Source organism: Carassius carassius, chromosome 35 (assembly GCF_963082965.1).
Source record: "Carassius carassius chromosome 35, fCarCar2.1, whole genome shotgun sequence".
NCBI classification, from domain to species: Eukaryota; Metazoa; Chordata; class Actinopteri; order Cypriniformes; family Cyprinidae; genus Carassius; species Carassius carassius.
The window spans coordinates 20337595-20364200 of record NC_081789.1 but is presented as its reverse complement, the minus strand read 5'-3'; the positions used below and the strand labels follow the sequence as shown (position 1 = coordinate 20364200).

Here is a 26606-nt window from a genome sequence, read left to right as displayed (position 1 = left end):
TGCATTTATATATATATATATATATATATATATATATATATATATAGTGCAGTCAATCTATTAAATCGCAATTAATTGCATGATTATCATGAGTTAAGTCATGACTAATCGCAACTTAATCGCACATTTTTATCTGTTCTAAATGTACCTAAAATTATGAACCCCCGCACATGACATGCAAGAAAAAAATAAATAAATTGTGTGCACAATTTACTAATTCGTTCTCTCAATTTTTTAATCGTGCGCATGATTTAGCCTGCTATTTTTTCCTGCATGCCATGTGTGGGGCTCCATCCTAAATTAATACTTTCAAGTTTGTAAAACTCTAATCAGCATGAGCATGGACAAATATGGATGCTTTATGCAAATGTATGTTTATTATTAGTGAAACTATAGTCAACATAGAGCATGAAGACTAGACATGTTTCATAGGTCATAGATGTTTTTCAAACAACTTGTTCATGTCTATAAGACACATGAAAAAAAAACAGCAACATAGAAATACCAGGTTCCCCCGTACCTACTTCTCTTTCTTTGCACTGAGCAATTTACTTACAAGCCTGTTTACATTATTTGCAGGACAGGGCAGCTCACTTCTGAACATGCAAATTGTACATTTATTATTTATTATTAAATTTTTTTGCCTCTCTGTGCCCATACTGTAATTTGATGCAGTCAAATTCTCAATTAAACTGTTTTCATTGTTATATTTTACTGTTTATGTTGTCAGACAACCTAATTAAGGCCCGTTAAGAATACCCCAGCTCTACCTTCTAATACGTTAATCTGAACAAAAATCTAGATTTTTTTATCGAGTCGTCGTCTGATGAAATAAAATACAATAGCTAAAGGCAATAGCTGTGTTGTGATTTCAGCTATACTTGCATGTAAAATTAGAGAAGCAACGATCTGGGCTGCAATCCTAAAAGCAACGTAAGCTTAAGTACATCTTACACCCATTGAAACCAATGGAGCTATGATCAACTTAAGTTTACGATGCTTTTGGGAAACGCAGCCCTGCTTTAACTAAAAGAGCTGCTCCTCTCAGCCGCCTGCTGAACAGTTCAGACGCAAAACTTGGTGCGTTTGTCCATTTATGTATTATTGCTTGGCGCTGTTTTGAAGAAAAAAAATCTCTGAATTGATCATTTAAAAACACTGTCAGCATCTCCATCTTTAAATAAATACATATTTATTTATTTTTATTTATTAATGAATTTTTTAAGGCCTAACTGCAGACAGCCGTCCTCTCAAGCATGCTCTTTAGAGACATCTATTGTGTCTGTCTACTGTATATAGTCCAGGTTATTTGATCCCCATACACTTGACTACAGTAAACACCAAACAAAAGCCCAAGTCATAAAAGTGTGCAGAACATGAGCCAGTCAGTTATTTTGTCCGATCTCTGCACGAGTTGAAAGCACAGCTCTCTTCCAGTCACAGAGGAAGTGATGTAATTGATCAAACAGCCACAATACCCAGTAGATCTTTTTAGAACCTCTTTGAGCCCATCGCCAGCTGAATTATGGGATTTGAATGTGCGCATAGGAACCAGCGCGGCTCAAATGTGTGGGCCTGAGAACAAAATAATCAGGGCAATGGTCGCCATAGCAACAGACAGAGTACCTTCCTCCTGTGGGAATACTCATCGATGGCTGTTCCACTACAGGTGTAGGCTCTATGAGTGCTGTAGGACCTTCCTCGCCGAGGCGGTTTGTCTTTAAAGCTCAATATAATAGCTTTTCAAATCCGCTTTGCAATACACGCTTGTTGGACTAGATGTAAATAACACTCCCTGAGCATAAAACGACACGAGTTCTCATGCAAGAGAGCTTTTTTTTTCCATAAGAACTGGGACTAGGATTCTCCAGCATGGTAAATTTATGTAACATATGTGCAAGCGTATATTATGCATGTACATATGCTCCCGCAATCCCATTTAAAGATTTATGAGCCAGATCACTTTAATCTTTTGGTCAGTGGTGATGTATTAGGTGTGGAACAATGGGTCATTTTTATTAAAGCGTTTAAAAAACCTTAGATAAGAACTACAACCACATGTCCACTTTTCAAGCCCATAAAGTGCATATTTAATCATGTTAAAGAGACAGTACACCCAAAAATGGCTGTCATTCTGACGTTTTTTACTCACCCATGTCATGACCTTTCTTTCTTCTGTAGAACATGAATGGCATCATGGCAACAATATAAAGTGTCTATCAATAGAAATTTCACTATTTTGTATACATTATGGTGTGTAAATACAGTTGAACAGTGTAGTACTGCTTAAAGCAAATAAAGCCTGGGACTTGCTTCATGTACAAAAATAATAAAAAAATCATTATTTTTAAAACAGTCATCAAAAAAGATACTTTTAGGGATGTACAAGACTAGTCAACTGAACGATACTGCTGCTGCTAATCGACAATGAAAACAATAGTTGTTTAAATTATTATATTTTTACAAAGGCTACGTAAAAAAACTGTTATGTTAATTCTACATTTAAAAAAATAATACATTATTTATAATGTATAATAATTGTATTAATCATTGAATAACCGCTGCTCCTAATATACACTTGAAATACTTTAATTTACTTTTTTTTCACATTTATGTTTTGCTTTATTTTTTTTTTCAAACATACATTCAAAAATGATCATGTTAATGTTACATTTCAAAATAATACATTGTTTTGAAAATTGTATACCTGGAACAGAAAACATCAGACGTCAAAATCTCATATTTAGTCATAGATAAAGTCATATTTAGTTAGCTTACAATTCTTAACATACAATGGGCTTGATTTATTACAAAAAATATTCATAATATTCATAATTTATAATTATTTTATTAGTAGTTGAATACACAAATTACACACAAAATCGGTAAACTCATTATTTAATAATAAAAAAAATTAATCAATAATAACTTTGGAATCAGATTGTGATTCCCAGATTCAGACCTTGTGGTGTCAAAAAATTCCCACTCTTACCCTTAATATGGACCAATGAATTGTACACAGTAAGAGCAGGAATGTGCATTAAGAAAGCAATAGGGTCTATTCTGCTTCATGTTGACTTTAAAGTCCTGCACATTTTCCTGTTTTGACATACACACTTTTTATTCTCCATAAGATTCCCCTTTATTTGGCCATTTTGTTTTCTTTGCATATCAACAAACTCATCTTGAGTGGTCGAGTGCAGTGACCCGACCAGCTGTTGGAAATATTTTCATCTATGCACGTATAACCCATGCTGGTTTTTCCCCCACAGTTGTTTTAGTTCTGCAGAGAGTTGAAATCACCAATCTGGTAAGGAGCCAATGCACCGCTGCCCTCATCTTGCTGGAAACAGCTCTAAGCGTCTTAGACAAATCTTTTTCCTCCCCTCCTCGACACCCTCATGAAGAGCAAGCCGCGTCCAGGTTCGCCTGAGGATCGGAGGTAGACAGAGGGAATGGAGGAAATCAAGCAAGACCGCACTGTTTATTTCCGCCAAACGCTGAGGAGAGAGATAAACATACGCCGAGCGATCTGTGAGAGGATGGCTTTGGTACAGCAGTCATCCCTGTCGCCCTGTATCGTACGAGGCGGAGCCGGAAACAACAGAGGCCAGACTGCTCTAAACGAGCACGGGAGGGCCGCTCAGACAAAACGCCTTGTGCACAGGCTTCAAACGCACCCTCATGCCTGCTCTAGCATGTCAGAACTGCATGGCCAAATCTAGAAACAGACAGACAGGCTAGAAAACACAAAGACAGACACGCACCACTCACCTTCAACAAAAAATACAGCTAAAACTATAGCACCCAAATACTTTTCAACCTTCTGATCATGTAGATAGATAGATCATATTGTGACTTTGCTGGTGATACACAGCCCTAATAATCAGAACTGTTTTAGTCTGATTCTGAATAAATCTAAATCATCTATGAATCACATTAATCTGAATCTTTTGAATCCGAATAATTCTAATTTTAAATTCTGAATTTAAAAATAACTGACTTAGAGATGCTACTAACAATTATTTTTTCTATCGATTCATTATTTTGATTAGTTGATTAATGTAACAATTATTTTAAACAATCCAGTTTTTACAATACTGTAGATAAGCAAATTTTATACCAAAATATACATTGAGACTGGTATACCAGTGCAACTCACATCAATACATTTCACGTAAATCGACATATTTACATAATCGACATCAATTATTCCGATGCATAGTTTCCCTGAAATGGAGAGTGAAATGAACTGAACTCACCAGGTCGCGATACAAACACTGGATGCCAAACTAATTTAATGACACTTAATTCATGACGTTGCACAATATTTAATACATTGCTCAACCTAGTTTCATACAAATGCCATACAGACAAACACAAAATTTTTTATAGTTTTTATTTTTAACGCAAAATACGATAGTAAAATGTCATTTTTTAAAAAAAGAGTGATTTTAAGGATACAATCAGTTATGATTCGAAGCGGTCAGCCATCGTCTGTGACTAAGCAATCAACTACAGTACTCACATCCAAACAGGACGGCCTGATGCATTTTTAATGACTGGACGAAGAAGACGAGGAGAAGAAAAGATTTGGGTGTGGAAGAGTGTCATGCCAGTGTTCTTGCCACAGGTCAATATTCATAGCAACCGAGAACCCTTAACAAAACCGTTACTATGTAAATAGAAACATGGATTCTAAAACGGGTAACTGTATATCCTGTGAACCGCCTCATCATTCATGAGATCCTATTTTAGGGGTAAAATTAGCTCACAATACATTCCCACTGTGTTTGGTGATCGGTACGTCGCATAATTAGGTATTTCCTCACACGTAGATATTTTTAGCACTGGATGAAATGAGACTTTTAGGGTGAGATGAGTGTACATTACTTAAAATGGCCAGCTGTCCCAGGAGAACCAAACATCTCTATAAACACTCTCTGCAGGCAAAGCTGCGGGCTGTTGTTAAAAAACTCAAATAGTGTTAACACACACCCCTTTTTCTTTGCCTTTTTGTAATTTTTGGTTGAAAAGGTTTTAAAGACTGACTAAGCACTCAGATCCTTGTATTTAACAGTAAGTAAACTCAGGCTTCATTTCTTTGACTGAAAGAAACATAAGCACAAGAGCTGTCAACAGAATGACTAAGACACACTTTTCACACAATTATACACAACATCTATTAGATAAATGTGTACAGAACTAGTGCAGGATTATTATTTACCACAGAATATCACTTCTATGAAGTTACGAACATTAGCTAGCTTGTTACTTTACATTTTTGTGCTTTTAAGCCTAACTGATTAAACAACATATTAGCAATAAACAAGAAAGCAAAAATGTTTTATACTCACAATACATTCAAAAAAATAAGCCACACAAGGCCTGATTAACTAATAAGAAAGACTAAGCAACATAATTAAACACAATCCCCATGAGGTGAAAATGTACATTACTTACCATTTAAATTAACTCTTTTATTAAACCTTTTATTCTAATGTGAAGCTATTAGCATTAGCTGCTAAAAAAAATTAATTGGACATGAAAACAAAGCTGTGAGGGATAGTTTTTTTTTTTTTTTACACTTTTGTGGCAGCGGTTTAACTGATGAAAATATGTATTAGAAAAGAAAAAACATATGTCTGTTGCACCTACGTACTAATTATTGAATAAAAACTGTCAATATTTTGTCAAAATGTCAAAAACAACGATTCTGCAACCACCTCTTTAACTGCTAAAACCATATACATTTATTTTATTTACCTCAGCATTTCAATAATATCTATCTAATATTCTACAGAAATTATTAATATATAAATCTTCTATAAATTTCCATTAAAAAATATTTTTATTTTTTTAAACATGTCCATTTAGTTATAAATGATATTTATTTCAGTTTTACTTTTAGAAATGTTATTACTTGTTTTATTACTGCCAAGGCAAGGTTTATTTATTTGATATATTTATATTTTATTTTAGCTGTATTAGTCATTTAACCACCTGGTTTTAGTTTGAGTTAACAACAACAACGCTTCATAATATTATTAAGTAAATAGGGACTAATAATTCTCACCAATTAATTAGGCTGTATTTTTTAAAAGACAGTTGAACTCACATAATTAGCAGACTAAACGACCAAACCGTCATTGCTGTTCAGCCTAAAACAAGGCAAACAAATACCTTGTACTAATCATGATCTTTAAAAAGATTAACACAAGACCCGCCTGAATAATAAGAACAACAAAGACCTGCTTCACGTCATGTGCGTTACTTTGCATTAGCTTGCCATTTTATTTAGCTCAGCATTACACTCTAATATGAACCTATTAGCATTAGCTGTGCCTCATGTTTTGTGGCACCGGAACACGCCATTTTTTATGAAATTATGATCCCCTTTTTAAATGGCAATTGCCTATTATAAATGTCAATAACAACAACACTATGAGGAGATGATTAGAAACACATTTATTTCATTTGCCTCCTTTTAACATCTGTTTGTATGAATTATGCGACTGTATTCAGGTCAAAGCGGGAGGGGAGGGAGACAAACCTTTGTTTGCCTTGTCGTTGGTCTATATTGCATTCATTCATGCAACACAAAAGATTCTTATTTTCTCACGGCTGCTAGATATATATCTCTGGATTGTTCATCTCCGCACAATTCAACGACAGTACGAACTCACCAAAGCAGATTCACTGAATAGGATTCCGCCTTTTAAGTAAACAATAATCTAATAGGGAAAACTATTATCACAGCTGAAATTGCACCACTAGTGTATTGCATAATACAGAGAACATCTGTTTTTAGGTCCACAACATACACAAGCTGTGTCTCAATATGAGCTGCAAACCTAGACAACAAGAGTTCACTATGCTGTCTAAATAGGCAGCTCATTGGGTTCTGAAACACATAGTTCACGTCTGTCCCATAGTTGAACCTGTCAGTAAAAATGATAATAAACCTCTCTTAGACATCAAATATTTATTAAACTGCAGGCGGAATGTCTTCAGAATTAAAAATACACATTCGCTGACTTCCTAAGCAATCTCGGGCCTCAAAAATTGACTTTGTCATTCAGACATAACTTCACAAATTGACGTAAAGCTGGCAGCTTGTTTTACACATCTCTCTGAGGAGATAAACTGGGCCAAGCTGACGGCACACAAGCAGCATCCCCATCTGAATTCACTCTAACATGCTCCGCAGGGAGAAACCATCCTCCACCCTCGAGAAAGTCCAACTCACAGGGAGAGAAAGACAGAGAGTTGCCTAGCAACCAGGCTCTTGGATAAAGGCAGCAGCAGCCATTTTTCATTTTTAGTTTGAGATTTGAAATCTAATAGTAATAATTGAGAGAGAGAGAGAGAGAGAGAGAGAGAGAAAGAGAGAGAGGAGGGAAACAAGAGTGATGGATGCGCGCATGCAGTGCATGTACACATATAAATACGATTAACCAAAATTAATTTGATTAATCACGCTCTTACCTCCAAATTACATTCATAAACATTGCATCCATGTGCTAATGAATTGAGGATTTGAGCGTCTGGATACATACTGGAGACGGTTGGGGGGGGGGGGGGGGGTGAATTAATAAAAAAACTTTTATTCATTCATTCATCTGTCATATTGAGGATTTTGGCTTAGTTCCAACACAGTGAAAATGTATTTTTTTCCTAGCCAAAATATACACAAACATGCTAAATATATGATATAAACAGAACATCTTAAAGAAAATATATTTTTCAAATGCAAGATATCTTCTTTTAATACTTAGATGTGACAAATTATATTACCAAATGTGCTTCATGTACAATAAATGTCCAGTACAACTAGGGTAATATATATATATATATATATATATATATATATATATATATATATATATATATATTACCCTAGTTGTACTGGACATGTACTGGACGCTAGTAAGAGGGGTAATTAGTAAGCATGACACAAGCCCCTTATAGCCTAGTGAAGAGGTCAATAAATAGTCAGTGAGATCATCAAATCGAATAGTTAAGAAATGCATGACTGTACATGACTGATAACGAAACAGCTAAGGCAATGGGCAACTAACTAGTCAACCACCAACCACCTGGTTGATTAATGAAGCTTTGTTCAGGCAACCCACAGGCTAGTCAATTTAAAAAGTATTTAATTTTGCCCATCCCTAGAAACAAGCAACACCAATGTTCACGTAAGTAAAACACAAAACACTGGCAGAATGAACACAGGATGCTAAATGACCAGAGGGCTCTGAGTTCCAGTTTACAGACTCACAAATCTAAAGCAAGGCACAAGGCAAGTATTGATGTCAAGGCTGTATTTCATGTGCAAATGGGAAAACACCACCAGGAGACTCAATTAGTATTCAAAGTTTCCAAATATTGTTTGAACAGGGTAGGACAAGACACTGCACATGGGTAATGATGAACACCCAGAGTGTTTCTGCGGGGAAGTACGTCTCTTCTTACTAATACGAGTCAATTCTGAAGACATATTGTAGATGAAAGCCCCACTGAGAGCAGGGCAAACATAGCCAATAAGGGCAGGAATGTCCCCCATGGAGGACATAAACCTAGACACAGAGACATCCATTGTAATCAACTACGTCAGATACAGTGGGAGAAGATGGGTCCTTGGGGCATTCTGAGCAGGGCTTGGGGAATCTTGAGTCTTCTACTGTCTTGTGATCAGCTGATGATCACAAACACTGTTCAAGTAAACATGAAATCAAATTAGGCCCAATATACTTTCTTAATGCATGTTCCTGATTTTTACATAATTATTGTGCAAGTTATTCCAAATAAAATGTATCAACATATAACAAGGCCAAGGGGGTGGGAAAAATAATTGTAACTGATACCAAAAAAAATATAACTAAACAATAAACAAATAGCTATTTGGACATGACATAAGAATAAAATAAACATTTACTTGCTGGTACTGTAGCTTGTATTATGATGATATAGCGCTAGTGGGCAAAGCCTTGGATGTCATTATGGTTCCCTTATGCCCTTAAGTGTAGAAAAAATAATGAAGTTCAGCCTTTTTTCTTACGGAATATTAGGAAATATGTTTGTAGGGAGTCATACAACAATCAGAACCAAAACAAAATGAAATGAAAACAAAAACTAAACCAAAAAAAAAAAACCCAAAGCAAACAAAACCAAATACTAAACAAACACAAACAAAAACAAACATAAAACCAAACCAAAGCAAACGAAACCAAATAAAAAGACACAAAAAATGAAAACATGAAAAAACATAAAACAGAAATGTTGTGCACAAAAAAATATATATATAATTTTGTTGTTATGGATGTAAAATGCAGGAGTCAAAACAAAATTACATAAAATACTAAAATATAAAAAAAGGTTTAAGCAGTCTTTTGCACAAAACAATTCATCTCATCTCTGTTTGGCTGGTCATCATAGCTCATTCTCTGGCCAAGGAACTGAGCAAAACTAAAAGAATGCACTGTCTGGATTTGTAAACACACAATCCAATGCAGAAAGCAGAGCAACTTTAAGTCAAACCATTAACACACACAGGACAGAATACTCCTCACTTCAAAAGCTCTGGCGATATCACTGCTACAGGGAATGAATGACACACAGAATAAAATCTGTAAAATGTCCCTCAAGAGGACGGTTTAATCCCTGAGCATTTGGGCTGCTGGGAGAGGCTGGCGTGTGAGCTGAATTCAAGACGCGTTCTTCACAGTGGACATACAATCACACAAGCACACTCATACATACATACAGAGTGGGCCTGCAGAGAAGTAATATAACACCCAGGGAACGAGGTGCCACGCCTGACCGCGCCGAGTCGAGGGAGAAAAACAGACTGAGAGGGAGAAAGAGTAAGAGAGAGGTACAACGAAAGAGAAAGCGGGGAGCAGAGGAGGGTAGAAACATTATCCCACCTTCCTGCTTTGTATGCACCAGAAAAAGGGCCTTTTAACACACATTACACAAGAGCAATAGGCTTGTGTTCATGAGACAAGCTTTGTCTGTGTCTGTTTGTGCTGTATATGTGTATAATTACTACAGTCATTATAAAAGCTATTAACAAAAACAAAAAAGTAAGGTTTTTTTACTACAATAACTTTAAGCAGCAACTGTTTTCAACACTGATAATAAGAAGAAATGTTTATTAATAAAGTAGCATACTAGAATAATTTCTGTAGGATCATGTGATACCAAATGCTGCTGAAAATAATTTAATAAAAAAAACTAAACCTAGCAAAAAACAAACAAAGAAACAACCCCCCCCCCAAAAAAAAATTTAAACAAAACAAACAAATCCAAACAAAACAAAACCAAACAAACAAAAACTCCACCAAAACAAGCTAAAATCAAACCAAAGCAAAAAATAAAAACAAAGACACAAAATCAAAACAAGCCAAAACAAAAACTACACCAAAACAAACAAAAAGGAACAAAAAAAATCAAAACAAAACAAAAAATCAATCCAAAACTACAAAAAAAAAAAGAAAATTGAATAAAATAATACATTAAAAGGTTTAAGCAATCTTTTAAATTTTAATATTTCATAATATTACTGTTTAACTAGTGAGCACAAGAAACTTATTTTTCAAAATATTAATTACATTATTATGAATAATAATAATAACAACATTTTATTTTATATGAATTATATCGAATTTAAAATAAAAACTCTAGTTGGGGATTGTGACCATATTTATATACAATAGCATTTAGACGTCATTCCTATGTACTTCAAAGTACCAAAGAGTCCATAAAATTAAATGGTAATTAACAAAACCACAGCAATGTCATTGTACTTCTTTGTAAGGGACTAAATTAATGCTTCAAGTCAAGTAGGTGTAGGAGTCATGACATATTCAGAACAAAGAAACAAAGGTAGCAATGTCACAAAGTCCAATGAGGGGGGGTTGACCAACTAACTGCAGAATAAAATGTCAACCCAACCCAAGTTCAAGCCATCACATTATCATGGGCAAAGCGTTCCTTATTTCACAGAACAGACTTACTGTGTGGGGATGCATTTGACAGAACTTCACAGAAGCCTGCATGCCTTCACCCCCACTCACCTCCCACAATTCCTAACAGTTTCTCTCCATTACATTCATATTTCCGCAGCTTTTATACGAGTCCTGCAGAAGAGCAGTGGCTACTGGCCACGACAAAGGATTAAAGAAGCTTAGTCTCTCTTTTGAGATTCCAGATTCTCTGTCGGTTTGAAAAAGGGGATTACTTCAACAAAAAAAGACCACACTTGTATCCCCCCAATTGTTTCAGGAAAGAAACTCAACTTTTTGTTTAAAGCCTGGTATTGATTAATTTCGAGAGGCCGATGTGGAAATGACTCTTGTTTCAGAGAGTCTCTCGGACTAAGATCGGTTCTGGTATGCTTCCTGTAATACGGACGTGGCCAGCAGCGCAGTTGTGGAGTGAGAGGTGAGCAGCTGGATTCCTGGAAATCAAGTTAACTGGAGAGAGTGGTCTGGAGTCTCTAAGGCACTGATGGAGGGGTTGGGATTCATGGATTCTCCCCTAAGAAAACAGGATGCTCATGCGTCACGGTGCCAGGTGTAAAATGCCAGCGTCAGTCGACCATACCTTGCCAAAACTGCATCCATCATTGATATTCAAATGCACAGCTTTTGGGACCCCCCAAAAAAGCAGATTGAATGAGATTCTTCAACACTTCATTTGTGTTCTATCACAATGAGCTTCCATTAAAGTGTGTACGAATCACGAATAGGTTAAGAACTGAGCAAAGCATATTACAGAAGAAATAACATCAAAGATGACCTTTTAAAGGTGGTTTTAGGTGAAGTAGAAGCAATTCAGCATTTTAAAGGGAAAGACCACTGCAGTTTTCAAATCTTTGTACATGAAGACGTTCCACCAGACTTGACGCCAATGATATGGCTGACTGGCAGGCCATGTTTAAATATGTGTCGGGTTGTGTGCCATCCAGAAGTGAACTGATAATGCCTTTTAAATTCCAATTTAATCCCTGAATTGAAGTAGCAAAAAGGATGCACAACTCCAGTTAGAATTTGAATGCAAGGAAGTAGAATTAAATTGCATTCAAAGAAATTAACATCCTTGTCATTTTTTTATTGTTCAACAGTTAGAACTTAATATATCACTGAAGCAATCCAATAATAACCTTGGCAATCATCCCATCAATCCAATCCTTTAGTTCTGTGGTCTTTTGCATAAAATTGTACATCATTGTAGGCCTGGGCGATAAAACAGTATTTATATTTATCAATAGTACTCCTTCATCGTTAACGATAGCAAATTCTCTCAAAGACAATGTGACGAGAGACTTCTCATACTTCAACATATGTTGATAACGGTATATAGCTAACTGTTTTAATTTATTCCCTTAATACAGTATTTCTCTTTTGGCCAATACATAATGAAAATAAAATATCACAAACTTATTTTATTCATTGATTTTTATTGATGACTGCAGTGTAAATATTTTAAATATAGGCCTATAGTTCATTGTATAATAGACCTGTTAATAATAGGACTAATACAAATAAGAATGTAACAGGCCTGGGTCAAAGACGAAAAAGTGTTTAAGCATAAAAAAAAAGTGTAATACTGCTTTAAACTGTTGTAGTCCCCCCCCCCCCCCAAAAAAAATGCAAAAAGTTTTCTGTTTTATTTAATTACAATTTTGTTTTTGTTTTTCTGAGCAAAAAATATCATACATTTTCCCCTGATTCCCCCTCATGAAATGAAGACAGCCAATTCATTTATTTATTTTTGTTCCATTCACAAAAAAACAAACATATGGCTTCAGGAGACTTGGAATTCAGTTCATACAAACTACTAAGCTGCATTTTGGAATGTAACTGTGCCTGAAGACTATATGCTTTTATTGCAAAAAACTTTTTCCAGGTTTGTTTATTAAAATAAAGAAAATAATGACAGAATATTCATTTTTGGATAAACTTCCCCTTTAAGAGCACCTCTGACACAGCAGGAAATAAAAGTATATGTATGTGATTCCTTCAGAATTTTTTTTCCATGCGATAAGGTCAAGCTCAGATCCATCAGTAAGGGGGCCCATGATATGGGTGAAACTGATATCAACGTTGAAGTCTTATCTCTGGGCACATGTTTCTCTCTCAAAGTGCCTGGAGTGCATTACGACACAGATGAAAGAACCAGCATTTTCCGCCACATTGAAATGAACACCTTAATTGCCTACAGAAGGCGTGTGCTCAGGATGACGCCAGCAAGGTTAAAACTGCAACGATGGCCGCGATGAACTTATGAGAAGACCGTTAGATGGTCTAGAAAGATTCGTCCAGGTAGCATTTCTATAAAAAAAAAAAAAAAAAAAAAACAGCCACACAAAATCATGCTATATTCATCACACAGCAGACCTCAGAGGAGGAGAACCACACATCAAAATCTGCTCACAAAATCTGCCTCAACCACATGATGTATCGGCAGTAATGGAAAGAGGTTTCAACCCGTTGCATCCAAAAACACACTGTAGATACGTACAAGCTCAAAGGTGCTTTTAAATGTGAATTTAGGTCACGGTGTGAGTCACAGATGTGGCTCAAATAAGCAAAAAAAAAAAAAAAAAAAAAAGACTCATGACTCGTTGCAAGCCTGGCTGATGGCGAAAGAGAGCATCTCCACACATCTCCACACTCCCGTGAGACAAAGCACAGCGCATTCTCATACCACAGCCTTCACATGCTCCTGAGCTCTAAAAATGGCCTGCTCAGAGACGGCCTATGAATAGAGCGCATTGTCATCCACAGGCCTTAATGTGTCCATAGTTTCATAGAGGCAGGGCCTCTGGGCTGCCATAGCTGAATAATTAAAGAAGAGTTCTGCATTGAAAGAGTCTGGATCTGCTATGGCTCAATAATCCTCAATCTTTCTTGCTTTCGTTCGCGGTTCCCGAAGCACTAACCGCCCATGATATTGTGTTTGCCTTGGTAAAATGAGATTGTTCCCAAGTCCTTTGGCAAGGGGCTCGTCGAGTTGATGATTTAGATAACGAGCCAAATGATCTGTCAGCATCTGTTGGAAAATATTGGAGAGGATACAAAATATCTATCCTATCACAGTAGCCCTGTTCTAAAATCTAGAAGGCCACCTACGTAGAAAGCATTTGCGATGCCTGTTTCAAAATCCGCACTACATCGCCTGAACCAAATTCCAAAGAATTTATGTAAATATAGTTAATGGATACAGCAATCCTAGAATTTCCAGAATATTCAAGAATTTCAACAAGCTCAGCAGAAAATAGCTCACTATACATTTACCTATATTTCATTCAATACCAAAAGGCACTGATAGGCAAAATAATTTAATTAAAATAAAAGTATAATAACTTAATAATATAAAATGATAAAAATAAAATATTTAATAATATGAAATAAAATAATTCAATGTTAACGTGAGTACTGTTCATTAAATTCAATCAACTATGAATGTACTTATATTTCATACACTACTGAAAAGCATATAAGCTAAAGAATTGAATTAATAAACATAGTTATTATTATTGCTTACGAGAGTATAGTGCATTAAATTCAGTTGACTACAAATATTTATATTTCATTAAATATCGAAAAACTTCTATAAGCTAAATAATTTAAATATATATTTTTTTATTATTATATTATTATTATTATTATTATAGTATTATTTTTTACATGTTCAATTTTTGTTTCAGTACTGAAAAACATCAATAAACACATCAGCTGATAAATTAAATAAACACATTAATAACTAATACAAATAATTTTTTTTAATGGTTTATTTTAATATTCTGTCATTAGCTTAGCAAAATGCAAAATGTCAAAGTACAGAAACTCAAAAGTGAGTCAAAAGTAAGCGGACCAATTGGATTTCCCAGTGGGCGGAGTCAAGCAAATGACTAAACATATTTTCACTCATCACTTCCAGCAATCACTGATTATTACACAAACTATTTCTCCTCCGAAAGAGAGCTGTCCATGTAGGTTGTAGATAACAACACTCACTATTTCCAGTTTTTTACTCTCCATTAACTTCATGTTGTCTCTCTGCGATTCAATTCCGTTGACTCTCAATGCAACATTTTTCTCAATTGTCCAACTTCTAAAAAGTGCCTCAGAACAAAATTTAAAAATCTGTGGCCGCTAAAACTTTAACAACCCCTGCTGCAGTGTCCAAAAACACAAAAGAACATTCTTTCCCAAGCAGGGAATGTGAAATTGAAAACAGTGAGCATTAGCCAACAACTCGCCTTTTTATTTTTTTATTTCAGTCCGTGTGGAGAGATCCTAAGCAGAGTCTCTTTTAAATATGGCCTTCAAGCATCCCACTGCTGATATTCCAGAATTTGTCATTGATATATAAACTTGTACAAAGTCACATATTTGGCAGCTTGCCCCTGGCTAAATTCATGAGCTGCGGGTAACGGTTGGGAAGGGCCCGTTACAAACACGCAAATCTTGAATACACTGAACAGTGCCGTTCTAAACGGTATAAATAACAGAAATGCTTTTTATTCTCATTGGTCGGACAGGCATTTCTTATTACAGCTGGCATAATATCCATTCACATTCTCCATTCCACACGGGTCAAACATGCGCCCCACTTGTCCTGTGTTTAAACAAATGGCTTTAATCATTCAGAAATCATACTTGCTTTTAGCATAATACTAATACATTACCTAAAGGTCCCCTATTCTACACTACAATGTCCCTGATTTTATCATTACTAAACTGATTTGGAAGTGAAATCCCAGGTTTGTTGCTGCAATTGATATTTATTCATCAATGTAATTAGTGAACATTACAGTCATTATAAGAAAGAGCTGAGAAGGGTATAAAAAAAAGAATATTGATTCTGGATGCACTTTTATAGGGCTTTTATAGGGTAAAACCATAAAAAACATTTCTGTTATCTGAAATAAAATAAATGTGAAATTAAATAAAATATAAAAAATTACTTATTTCAGCTAGATGTCAAGATGATGTCTTATTTTAATTTGTATTGATGCACTAAAATAAATTAAATAAATTTGAAAAAAAAAATTATATAGAAATTTAAAAATACTAATAAAAATTACAAAAAGAAAAATGACTAAAACTAACAAAAAACTAAATGAAAACAGACAATAAAAAAAAAACATCAATATATATTTACCGGTAGGTGCATCTCAAAAAATTAGAATACCGTGAATAAAGTTATTTTTTGTAAATTATTTCAAAAAGCGGGGAAGTCGTGGCCTAGTGGTTAGAGAGTTTGACTTCTATCCCTAGGGTTGTGGGTTCAAATCTCGGGCTGGCAATAACATGACTGAGGTGCCCTTGAGCAAGGCACTGAACCCCCAACTGCTCCCCGGGAAGCACGAATTCTGAGTATGGGTCACCATACTTGGCTGAATGTCACTTTTCACAAAAAGTGAAACTTTAATATATTCTACATACATTACACGTAAAGTAAAATATTTCAAACGTTTTTTGTTTTTATTTTGATGATTAGAGCTTACAGCTCATGAAACTCAAAAATCCAGTATCTCAAAATATTAGAATATTTACATTTGACTTATAAATTCCAGATATCTCTTGTTCTTTGAAACCACAATACTGGAAAGACTGCTGAAATTGGCAGTGCTCCAGAAGACAATCGCTGACACCCTCCGCAAAAAGGGCAAGTCACAGAAGGTCAAAATTAAAACAAAAAACTTTTGAAATGTTTTACTTTACATGTAATGAATCTAGAATATATATAAGTAAGTTACAAAAAAAAATTACCTTTTCATTATATTCACATTTTTGGAGATGTACCCCTATATAAACAACAATTTTATCTCAAATAATACTGCTTGGCACAGCATCTTAAAAACAAGTGACGTAATCACCAAAATATTTATCCAATGCTTTATCTGAAGATGCAACTATTATAAAAGGGCAATTAAAAAACAATCCTGTAATAAATTCCATATTTCAGTCATCAGATTGTTCCTCACTGTCTCTCACCCATTTCCTTATTATTATAGCTCACTATGAGCGAAATGTTTAAACTGAGAGATGGTACCGATCAAAGCACTGCGGACAGATAAGAGAAAGGGAAGGGGTCTCCAAAGGCTTGGAAACACAAGCACATTGTTCCTGAGCAGTAGTGTGATGTAAACAGAGGACTTGATTGAGACCAAATGACTGCATTCCTATAGCAGCTTCAGAGACGCACACAGGAGATGGACAGTAAAACTGCTGCCGCCCAGCTGTGCAACCGTTGTCTGTCGGCTGCCAGGATCATGTGACTACGCCACTCTTAACGCAGGTCAGCAATTTAACATCCAGAACAGAAATTGTGAGTGGTGCTTGGCCAAAGCAAAATGTTAGGGTATTACTTTAGGTGGTTGCTTACTGGTCTAAGACAAAAGAGGTCATAGTTATGTATTGGGATCCTCCTTCAAACCACGCAAATGCATTGTCTTCAAAAACAATAGCACACTTATCATAACAATCATAACAACCAATATGAGCATGAGAAATAGTAAAAATGATGCTTGCTTGCTAATGAAAGACATTAATTATGTGTTAATTAATATTAATAACTTTTTTAAAAAAAAGAAAGTATGAGATTATTAATAAAAATGTATTACATTGATCAAAAGTGCCAGAAAATTCTAAATCTTTTGAACTTTCTATTCATCAAAACAAAATCCTGAAAAAATAAATATTTATATATAAGTATTTTCAAAACTTGCAATAATAATAATAAGCATTTCTTTAAATTATTTTAATATGCAGAAAACATGCTAAAATATCAGCTTTGAGTAATAAAATACATTTTTAAATATACAGAAAACAGCTATTATAAATTGTAACAATATTTCACAATATTACTGTTTTTACTAGCCTAATTTAAAAAAACATGCAACTTTGGCTCACATAAGAGTATATTTCATTTAATATTTCATTCAATATTTAATTTTTTGTCTAAACAAGGCAATATTTTTATGAGATGGACAGCTGAAACCTCCATCGAAATATCTTCTTTTGTTTTCTGCAAAAGAAAGCCATAGAACTGAGCCAATTCTAGTGTTGCAAGTAAAACTTTTTCCTGAACACTCATTGGTCAAATAAACAGATAGTCCGGCCCCAAACTCACACCATCGCTTGAGTCAGTGTTGCTGTAGTACAGAGCAATATTTTAATAGCACCGTCATGTTAACACCTTTCAAGAGTTCTTATAGTTGTCTCTGCTTTTGAGGCTTGGATAGAGCAAGTACACATATCGAAACAATTACACACTCCGACTTTAAGACCTAAATGTTGCAGATTTTTTCAGAAGGGTTGAAGATTTCCATCTGAAACAAATCGAGCCTTCACTCTACATGTAGTCATCAAGGTTCACGAAGGGCAATGCAGACATCTGGTACGTTTTAACACCAAACCCAACACATGTGCAATCTAACGTGGTAAAATATTTCACTTATTAAACCCATTCAATGCCACTTTCACCTCCAATTACGAGTGTATCAAGGCTTAACGACTGAATTACACCAGAGTAGTTACCTTAAAACTGGGGGGGTGAGGTCGTGGTTAGAATGCTTGGTTGTGTTCATCAGTACTGGACAATGATGTAATCTGCAGAATTTACACTTCAATTTTGAGACTGTGGTATAAATAAATTCAACTGCAATTCATGTTATAATGTTAGAATTAAAGAACAATAAACATAATATTTATTACCGTTGCACTTATCTGTACATGGTGCATGCAGTTATTTTTAAGTGGTTGTTGACATCGTCTCGAAAACGTGATTTAGCCAAAAAACAACAACAACAATAACGTTACCTATATTTCTTGCAATATTCGTGCATGCAAAGATTCTGATCGATCCTCTTGTTCATTATTGACGCCATCCTTGACTAAACCGGAGCAGACAGAACTTGCTGCTTTGGAAAGGGGCGTGGCAGTACTGAAACACTGTTTAAGCTGTTCACCAATCACAACGTACTGGGACAGCTAACCAATCAGAACGCATTTTGTTTTTTGGAAGGTGGGGTGTCACCAAACCCGGAACTAATTGAGCCATTTGTGCCAGACTGGGAAGAAAGGTATTGTAATAATGTAAACTATGTTCAAAATAATGCGTTTTTCAGTTTTGTTTCATTTTTATTTTTTTGCCAAATACTGTGATTTTCATTATTTTTCTGGATTCCATTTTAATGGTTTCATTATATTGTAATAATCAAAAGCATCTCTATTTAATTGATTTTATAAAAATGTATTTCATGTATTTTAAAAATGTATTCCCCACCCTCCAACCATTTAAATTACCATAAGCGGGAATAATTTTAATTATATTCTAATGGGCCACTTTGTGACATCACAAACCCAGAAAACAACGTTGTAGTTCTTGAAAAGGGATTTTTTTTTAAATCTCCCTTTGGAGTGGACTTTGAGATTTGTAACTTTGTAGATCTTTTTTTGCCCAAACATAACTTAAAATTAGTCACTAGTACACACTGACTAAAATTCAAAAAGTGAAAAAGCATAATAGCACCCCTTTAAAACAGAGTCTAGAACAATTAAAATGGGAAAAAAAACAGAACGCAGAAATTTTTTTAAGGAATTTGGAAGAAGTTTGGGTAAAAATAAAATGGGGTGTTTGGAAATGGAAAAAGAAACAATGCCCTAGTTACACGCTTTCAGCTGCTACAAAGAAGCAAATGTTATTTCGGGAACAAACGAAACACCAGGTATTTCCCTTCCTATTTCCTTTACTTTTTCTCTAATCGGGACAGGCGGCAGGTTTGGAGGAAATGAGCTTACACCTTTCGCTTAATGATGGGGTTAAAGGTCAGCATGAGCCGGATGTGGTTGCAAAGCGGTCAGCAGGTCAAACAGGCGCTCTTTGAAGCAGCTGTGTTCATGACGAATGAGGGCTTGGTTACAAATGCAGCATTTACAAGTTACACAGTCATACAGTAAAAAATATGCACTCAATTCCCTGTATAAGAAATGTCCTCCAAGAGCAGGAACAGATTTAGCTTCACTGAAGCTGTGGAGCAAGTCGACAAGGTGTGAAATTGTTTACTACCTTTCATAAGGCAATAAGTGGCTTCCACAAAAATAAATGGTTCAAATTTGAACGTTTATTAAGTGTCTGTGAGTCTCAGTCTATGAATAAAATCAAGCAGTTTAAGCTTGGACTGGAATGAAATGGAACAGTTTGAGCTTGTCCATACGTCTCCCTCAACATCGATGGCTCCAGTTATGCCACATCGGACTGATGTTGCAAGATTATTTTGTAGGCATCCGATGACACTCTTCCAACAGAGACAACAACAACAACTACTACAACGAGAAAAATGACATGCATAACATGTGGGAAACTGGAAGTGTATAGGCATGTACAGAACTTGTGTAACTCTAGTCTCGGTATCATATTGTTAAGGTTATTAGAAAGTAGAGCATATGAAACATATGCTAACAAGATTTCCAAGTCTCTTGTGCGACTGCAATTTGTACAAGCTTGTGAAATACTATATGTTTGTTTAGACAAAGAAAAACAACTTTGTTTGACTAGTCCTCTCAATTAGATCTTAACATCTGCTTTGAGTGGGGAGGGGGGTCACAGGGTCAACGGACAACAGTGATTGGATGAAAGTGGCGGATAAGCAGTTTGGAGGTCAGTCGGATGACATAATCCCACAAGTCTAACAGCAGTCAAAGGAGATTTGCAGTAATAGATCTCCTTTATCACGCTTCATGATGATGCAAGTCCAAGTTCGCTTTCTTAGATGGTGTCTAATCTCATGAAACCTGTCAAGAAAGAGTCTTGAAGTAATGAAGGAAACGAAGCCTGCATTGTGACCTAAGCACATTTTCAAAGCTCTAAAACAAATCAATATTGTAATGTATCAGGATGTTGTATAAGGCATGTTTTAGTTTATTAACTTACATTGGATCATGAGAAAGTGAGATATACAAGGATGTGATGCCGTAAACAGGGAAGTGCTGTTTAATATTCATTTTTCAATGGAATACTGGGAGTGGGGGAAAACCGGGACTCGTGGTATTTGCTCCCACAGAGACTAAAGAGATGGAGAGAGGAAATGATGTCAGCTACAGTATCTGTTAATAGCTTCTATAGGTAAACAAACCATACATTCCCTACTAAACCTTCACAAAATCAACCAAAAGCTAGCAAAGACAAATATAGAATTAAAACTGTTGGTAAAGCAGTGAGATGCCATCTGTCTGGTGCAGCTTACGAATAATTTATGGCATTTGGCAAATGTCATGATCTCCCCATGTCCAAGCACAGGTGACTGGCAGTGACACAACCTCAGCACCGCTATCTTCCACCGCACGCGGCGCCTCGACCCCACAGCACAGCCCCTGTCAGCTCTCATCAGAGCCCCTCACATACCTCACAACATTCCATCACTTCCTCTCTCTTCTGCATTTGCCATACAGGAACACTGACTAAATACTCTAAAGATCCAGCTCCTTTAGACTTCAGAATAAAATATTTAAATATATCCCCCCTATTTTAACATATATTAAAATGTAATTAATTCCACTAATGGCAAAGCTGAATTTAGCAGCCATTAATCCAGTCATCAGTGTCACATGATCATTCTAATTTGCTGATTAGGTGCTCAAGAAACATTATTATTATCAATGTTAAAACAGTTGCTGCTTAATATTTTTGTGAAATTCATAACACACTGTTTCCAGGATTCTTTGATGAATTTCTTCAAAAGAAAAGCATTTATTTGAAATAGAAACCTGTTGTGACATTAAAAGCCGTTGTTTACTTTTGATCAATTCGTCCTTGGTGGATAAAAGCATTACGACCCCTAACTTCTGAACTTCTGTACACACACACACACACACACACACACACACATACTTATATTACTTGTACTTATACTACCTGATACTAATAAACTATTTCTACTATGTTTGTAAAGAAAACTTGGTTCTTTGGAGAAAGATCTTGACTTTTGTGATGAAACATTCCTAAGTTACATAAAATCTATGAATATTAAAGTCAAGGGTGCAAAATGATATCAATAAACAAAACATAATAAAACATCTTCACATACAGATATAGTCATTTGTGCTGACATTCTCAACAGGCATGTCCTCAAATCAGGGTCAGATAGGGGTTCTTTTCTTCCACAGCCAGCATGACCCCTGTTTAACAACTTAACCTTTTAACTTACTAACAGTGTTATCCTGAGGGTGAAATGAGATCCATTCATCCTTTATTTGGCATGAACCAGACTAATACTGAGTTTGAAGAATCAGTATCCATTAAGAGTCTGCCAACATAGACAGAAGACCACTGAGGGAAACTCTCGACAATCTGGGGATGATTTCCAAACCATGTTACTCAAAATCAACGTGAACAAACCTAATGTAAAACATGCATAGCATTAATAAAACGGGGTTTGAGTTACAAATGGAGGCAGCGAAACATACAATACATTTGTTACATTGTAAACCAACGCTACAAACACAATATTGTCCTTAAGGGCATTATAGGTCAGCAAACAGACGTTCGGCAATTTCCAGGCCTTTCATCCAGTGCCAACACACTGAGATAATCACCTCTCCATGAGCGCAGTGTTAAACAGCATCACAAGCTAAGCTGGAATGGCAAGGGAGCATCTTATTTCTACAAAGACAAACACCAACACAAGCAGAGGTTCAGAGTAATCATACAGTGCTGCAGAAAGAAGGAACCGAGCCAGAATAATCCCCTCCACCACAATCATAAAGTGAGGCAAAACGTTTAAATGCAAAACGAGCTGATTAAGGCTAACGAAGCTTGAAGGGCGGCTAAAAATACTCGTGTCCACTTGCAGACTGAGCAGCCTGTGATCATCTTTAAGTGAAGTATGACTGAAATTACGTTTGGCTCTGAATAGAACGCAAAGGAGGTGTTTGCCATTTGAACATTCAAAATAACACACACTGCCATTCTAGAGCTGTTTACAACTACAAAACCAGAAAAATCGAATTAAAAATGGCTTTCAGAAATGAAGGACTAGTTTACATAATCTACTTTAGAGTGTGACTTTTGCGCAAACCATGAACTAAACGTTTTACGTTTTTGACATACCTGTTATGTAAATTTAGACTAAAGTGACAAATAATGACATGACTTTTGTTTTATCGAATTACCATCCCATAATAAACACTCAAGCAGCTGTTGCTTTGGCTACCTCTTTAGGCAAACACGACTAATTTTCACGAATGTCTGTTAATTTAGCAGCTGGAAATGTTCATTTAAAACAGCTTGGTCTGCTATTCTAAAATAGTTTTAAGCTGGTTTTCAGCTGGTCTCTCAGCTAGACAGCTTTCAAAATCCCTCTAAAACCAGCAAACTTAATTAAGCTGGTTTCAGATGTTTTAAGCAGGTTTGTAATGTAACTTTTTTATAGTTACTGATACACCAACTCTTGACATGTAAAAGACAGTTTAGAACCCAAAATGATTTCTGTAATTTAACACTAAACATGATTTAACACTAAACAAAGAATAGATGTGATTTATCTGCCCAATAATCCCACTGACATGTCATTTTTTTAATATAAAATGATGCTGTTTTTCACTACACTAGTTGGTGCAGGCCTGCTGTCTGCTAAAACTTTGAGGCAGGGTTAACAAATGCACGAGCACTTATCGCCTTAAATGGTTCAGATCTACACACAGCAGACAATCGCACATGCCACACACACACAAACACATATTACAAAGGACCACCAGGTGCTAGAATTAAACGGGGAAAAGGAACATTAGCAAACAGTTCAACTCAATTCTGTTTGCTTATGTAAGATTCCAAGAATCTCATCATGATACACGATACAAATATTACATGCCTGTGTTTCTGGATGACACCAAATCACATAGTGCTGCATTAAAAGCCATAATAAAATTACCAGCTTTGAGCCACTAATAACTGGTTTGGCCAATACTGATACCATTCATTTATTTTCCCCTAACTAACAATTTATTAGTAGACCCAATGTTAAACATCCAATGACCAATGACGATCCAAGTATTGGTAAATGAACAATTAACAGCCCATCTCAAACTAGTATATATATATATATGTTGTTGACTAAATATGCATAGTTATTATATGAATTATTACACACATTATATATATATATATATATATATATATATATATATGTTTTAAATTGTTTTTAATGTTGTAGTCTAATAAATGAAAATTTGGGGGAAATTCCTGTATATTTGCATTATGTGTTTTTTTTGTTTGAAATGCAATGAAAAATCTGGTTAGAAAATAGAAATGGAAACAGAAAACTATAATTAGAAAAGTTTGGGGTTATTCGGCATCTAAACAGAAATATAGGCTACAGTATGAGTCATAAGAAAAATAATATAAACGTGGCATCAGACAGAATGAAACTTTGTTGCTGTCATGACATGCTGACATACTACATATTTTCAGACATCCATTATTTGATGTTTCTACATTCATAATTCCAAATTTAAAGCCAAAATTCTATTAATATCTAATTATTATATGTATGATATCCTGTATGAAATTAATTTAAGCAGCATCTTTTTGTGGTATAAATGCAGCTTCAGATGCAGCTTTTGCAGTGTAAAGATGTCATATTTGGCGATGCAATTGTGGGGAACTGCTTATTTACCTAACTGCTGGTGTACTGAAGACATTACACTGGCATAAATAACAACACAGCCACAGAAATTCAAAAATATCACCGAGTACAGGAAGGTTCCACGGCGGTATTTTGACTGTGGTCTCTAGGGACACGCATTTTCAAAATCCTAACGGAAAAAAAAATCAATTCTGAAGTCTTTGAATGGTTTCCTCAAGGTCAAATAGATACATTGTAAAAAATAAAATGCGGCGGGAGTTACAACAAACGAACGGCTTTCTGAACACAACCTCAGCGCTGCTGCGGGGATAATAATTGGCTCCAACATCTGGTGCTGGTTGTGTTGGTATGGTGGTGGGATTTGGGGTGGGAGGAGGAGGAGATGAGAGGAGGGGGCCGTTAACATATCCTCCGCAACAACCGTATTGTCGAACGAAATAAGTCATTTATAATGTCAATCATACCTTCAGATAGCTCCAGCTCCAGCTCAGCCAATCTGGCCCGCACTTCCAATGGAAGGGGCAGCGCATCACGGTCCGCCATTGTCCGTTCAAGGGGGTAAAAATCACTCTCGTCCTCTTTCTTCGACTCTTTCAGCGCTGCTGCCGTTTCTCCGCGTCGCAGCGGTGCATAAGGAGGGCTGCGGGAGACGCGTGTCCAGGAACGAAGTGCTCGGTGCTCGGAGATTTTCTGTCCCTCTCAACGAAGCCCCGCCATATCTGAGAGACTCCGCCGTTAGAGTCAACAGTGTAAGATGTGGACTGTCAGTGCGCTGAGGCTCTCCTCTCGGAGCGGTGTGTGTGTGTGTGTGTGTTCGTCTCTCCAGCCCCTCTCCCTCTCTTTCTCTCTGTCACTCTCTCATGACGCAAGGAGATTGTGATTTCTAAAGCCGCTGGGGGGCGACAGAACGACTCTGTTTATATTTCCATAAATAATCATTTCATAATGACAATACCTGTTCAGGTTACATTTATATCTGTTTAAATGAATAAACATGAACGTAAATAAAATATGTTAAAAAGAATCAACTTGGATTTAAATTGATTAAGTGACAGTACATTTGAAAAAAAACTCTGTTCTTAGCAAAAATAATAAATTACAGATATAAATTACATTTTAAATATATTCAAACATTTATTTGAGTTTTGAGTTGTAATATATATATATATATATATATATATTTAACTTTTTATTTTATAGTTTACATTTAGTATTTATTTCACTGTATTTCTGGTCAAATAAATGTGTCCTTGATTTCAATAAATAAATGTAAATGAGATTTGAAAATCTTACCAACCCCAATCTTTTGAACAATAGTGTATATAGCAATAATTGTTCTGTATTCAAAAAAGTTAATGTCCTAATATTTGAGCTCACATAAAAAAAAGGATTTTAATATTTTCTTTAATAGTTTTTAGGAATATCTGTAATATTGAAATACAGTGCTAAGGATACACAAAAATTAAATTGTAAATTATGTCAAATGCAGAAGAAATTTGAAATAAGAAATCTGCACTGTTTTTACCAATCAGACAATATGACATAAATCATGTGACTCTGCAAAAATGGTCAGAAGCTCTTGCTTCAGTTGAAGCAGGAGATGCTGGATAATATGATCAAGTTTTATACAAACTAGTAGAGTTCATTAAGCTTAAGTGCGGTTTCAAATAAACCAAGGTGACAAACCAAACACTAAAATATACGTGTGCATTTTGCTATTTATCTCAAATTGTTTTGCTGATAATATAATTTCTAATAGAATATTGTCTACATACTGATAGTTATGCATTAATATTTTACGTGTTCGGGAGTTTAGACTGATACTGAAATACAGGAGATCTTTGAAACCTGGAGATCTTTTATTCTTGTGCTGATAGGCCTGCTGGTTCTGAAGCTTTAACACAATATCTCCATAAAGTATCACTGCTTATATTATGCC

At 35.5% G+C, this 26606-nt stretch overlaps 1 protein-coding gene across 10 annotated transcripts in view; it reads right to left on the bottom strand.

Moving 5' to 3' along the window:
- The window catches only part of LOC132116204 (disco-interacting protein 2 homolog C), a 116363-nt gene extending 90856 nt beyond the window's left edge, over positions 1 to 25507 (bottom strand). For all 10 annotated transcript variants that reach the window (XM_059524889.1, XM_059524891.1, XM_059524890.1 and 7 more), the window contains exon 1: positions 25132 to 25507. In XM_059524889.1, the coding sequence (XP_059380872.1) occupies positions 25132 to 25210 (79 nt within the window). In that variant the 5' untranslated portion in view covers positions 25211 to 25507. The remainder of the gene's footprint in view (positions 1 to 25131) is intronic.
- Positions 25508 to 26606: the final 1099 nt, after the last annotated feature.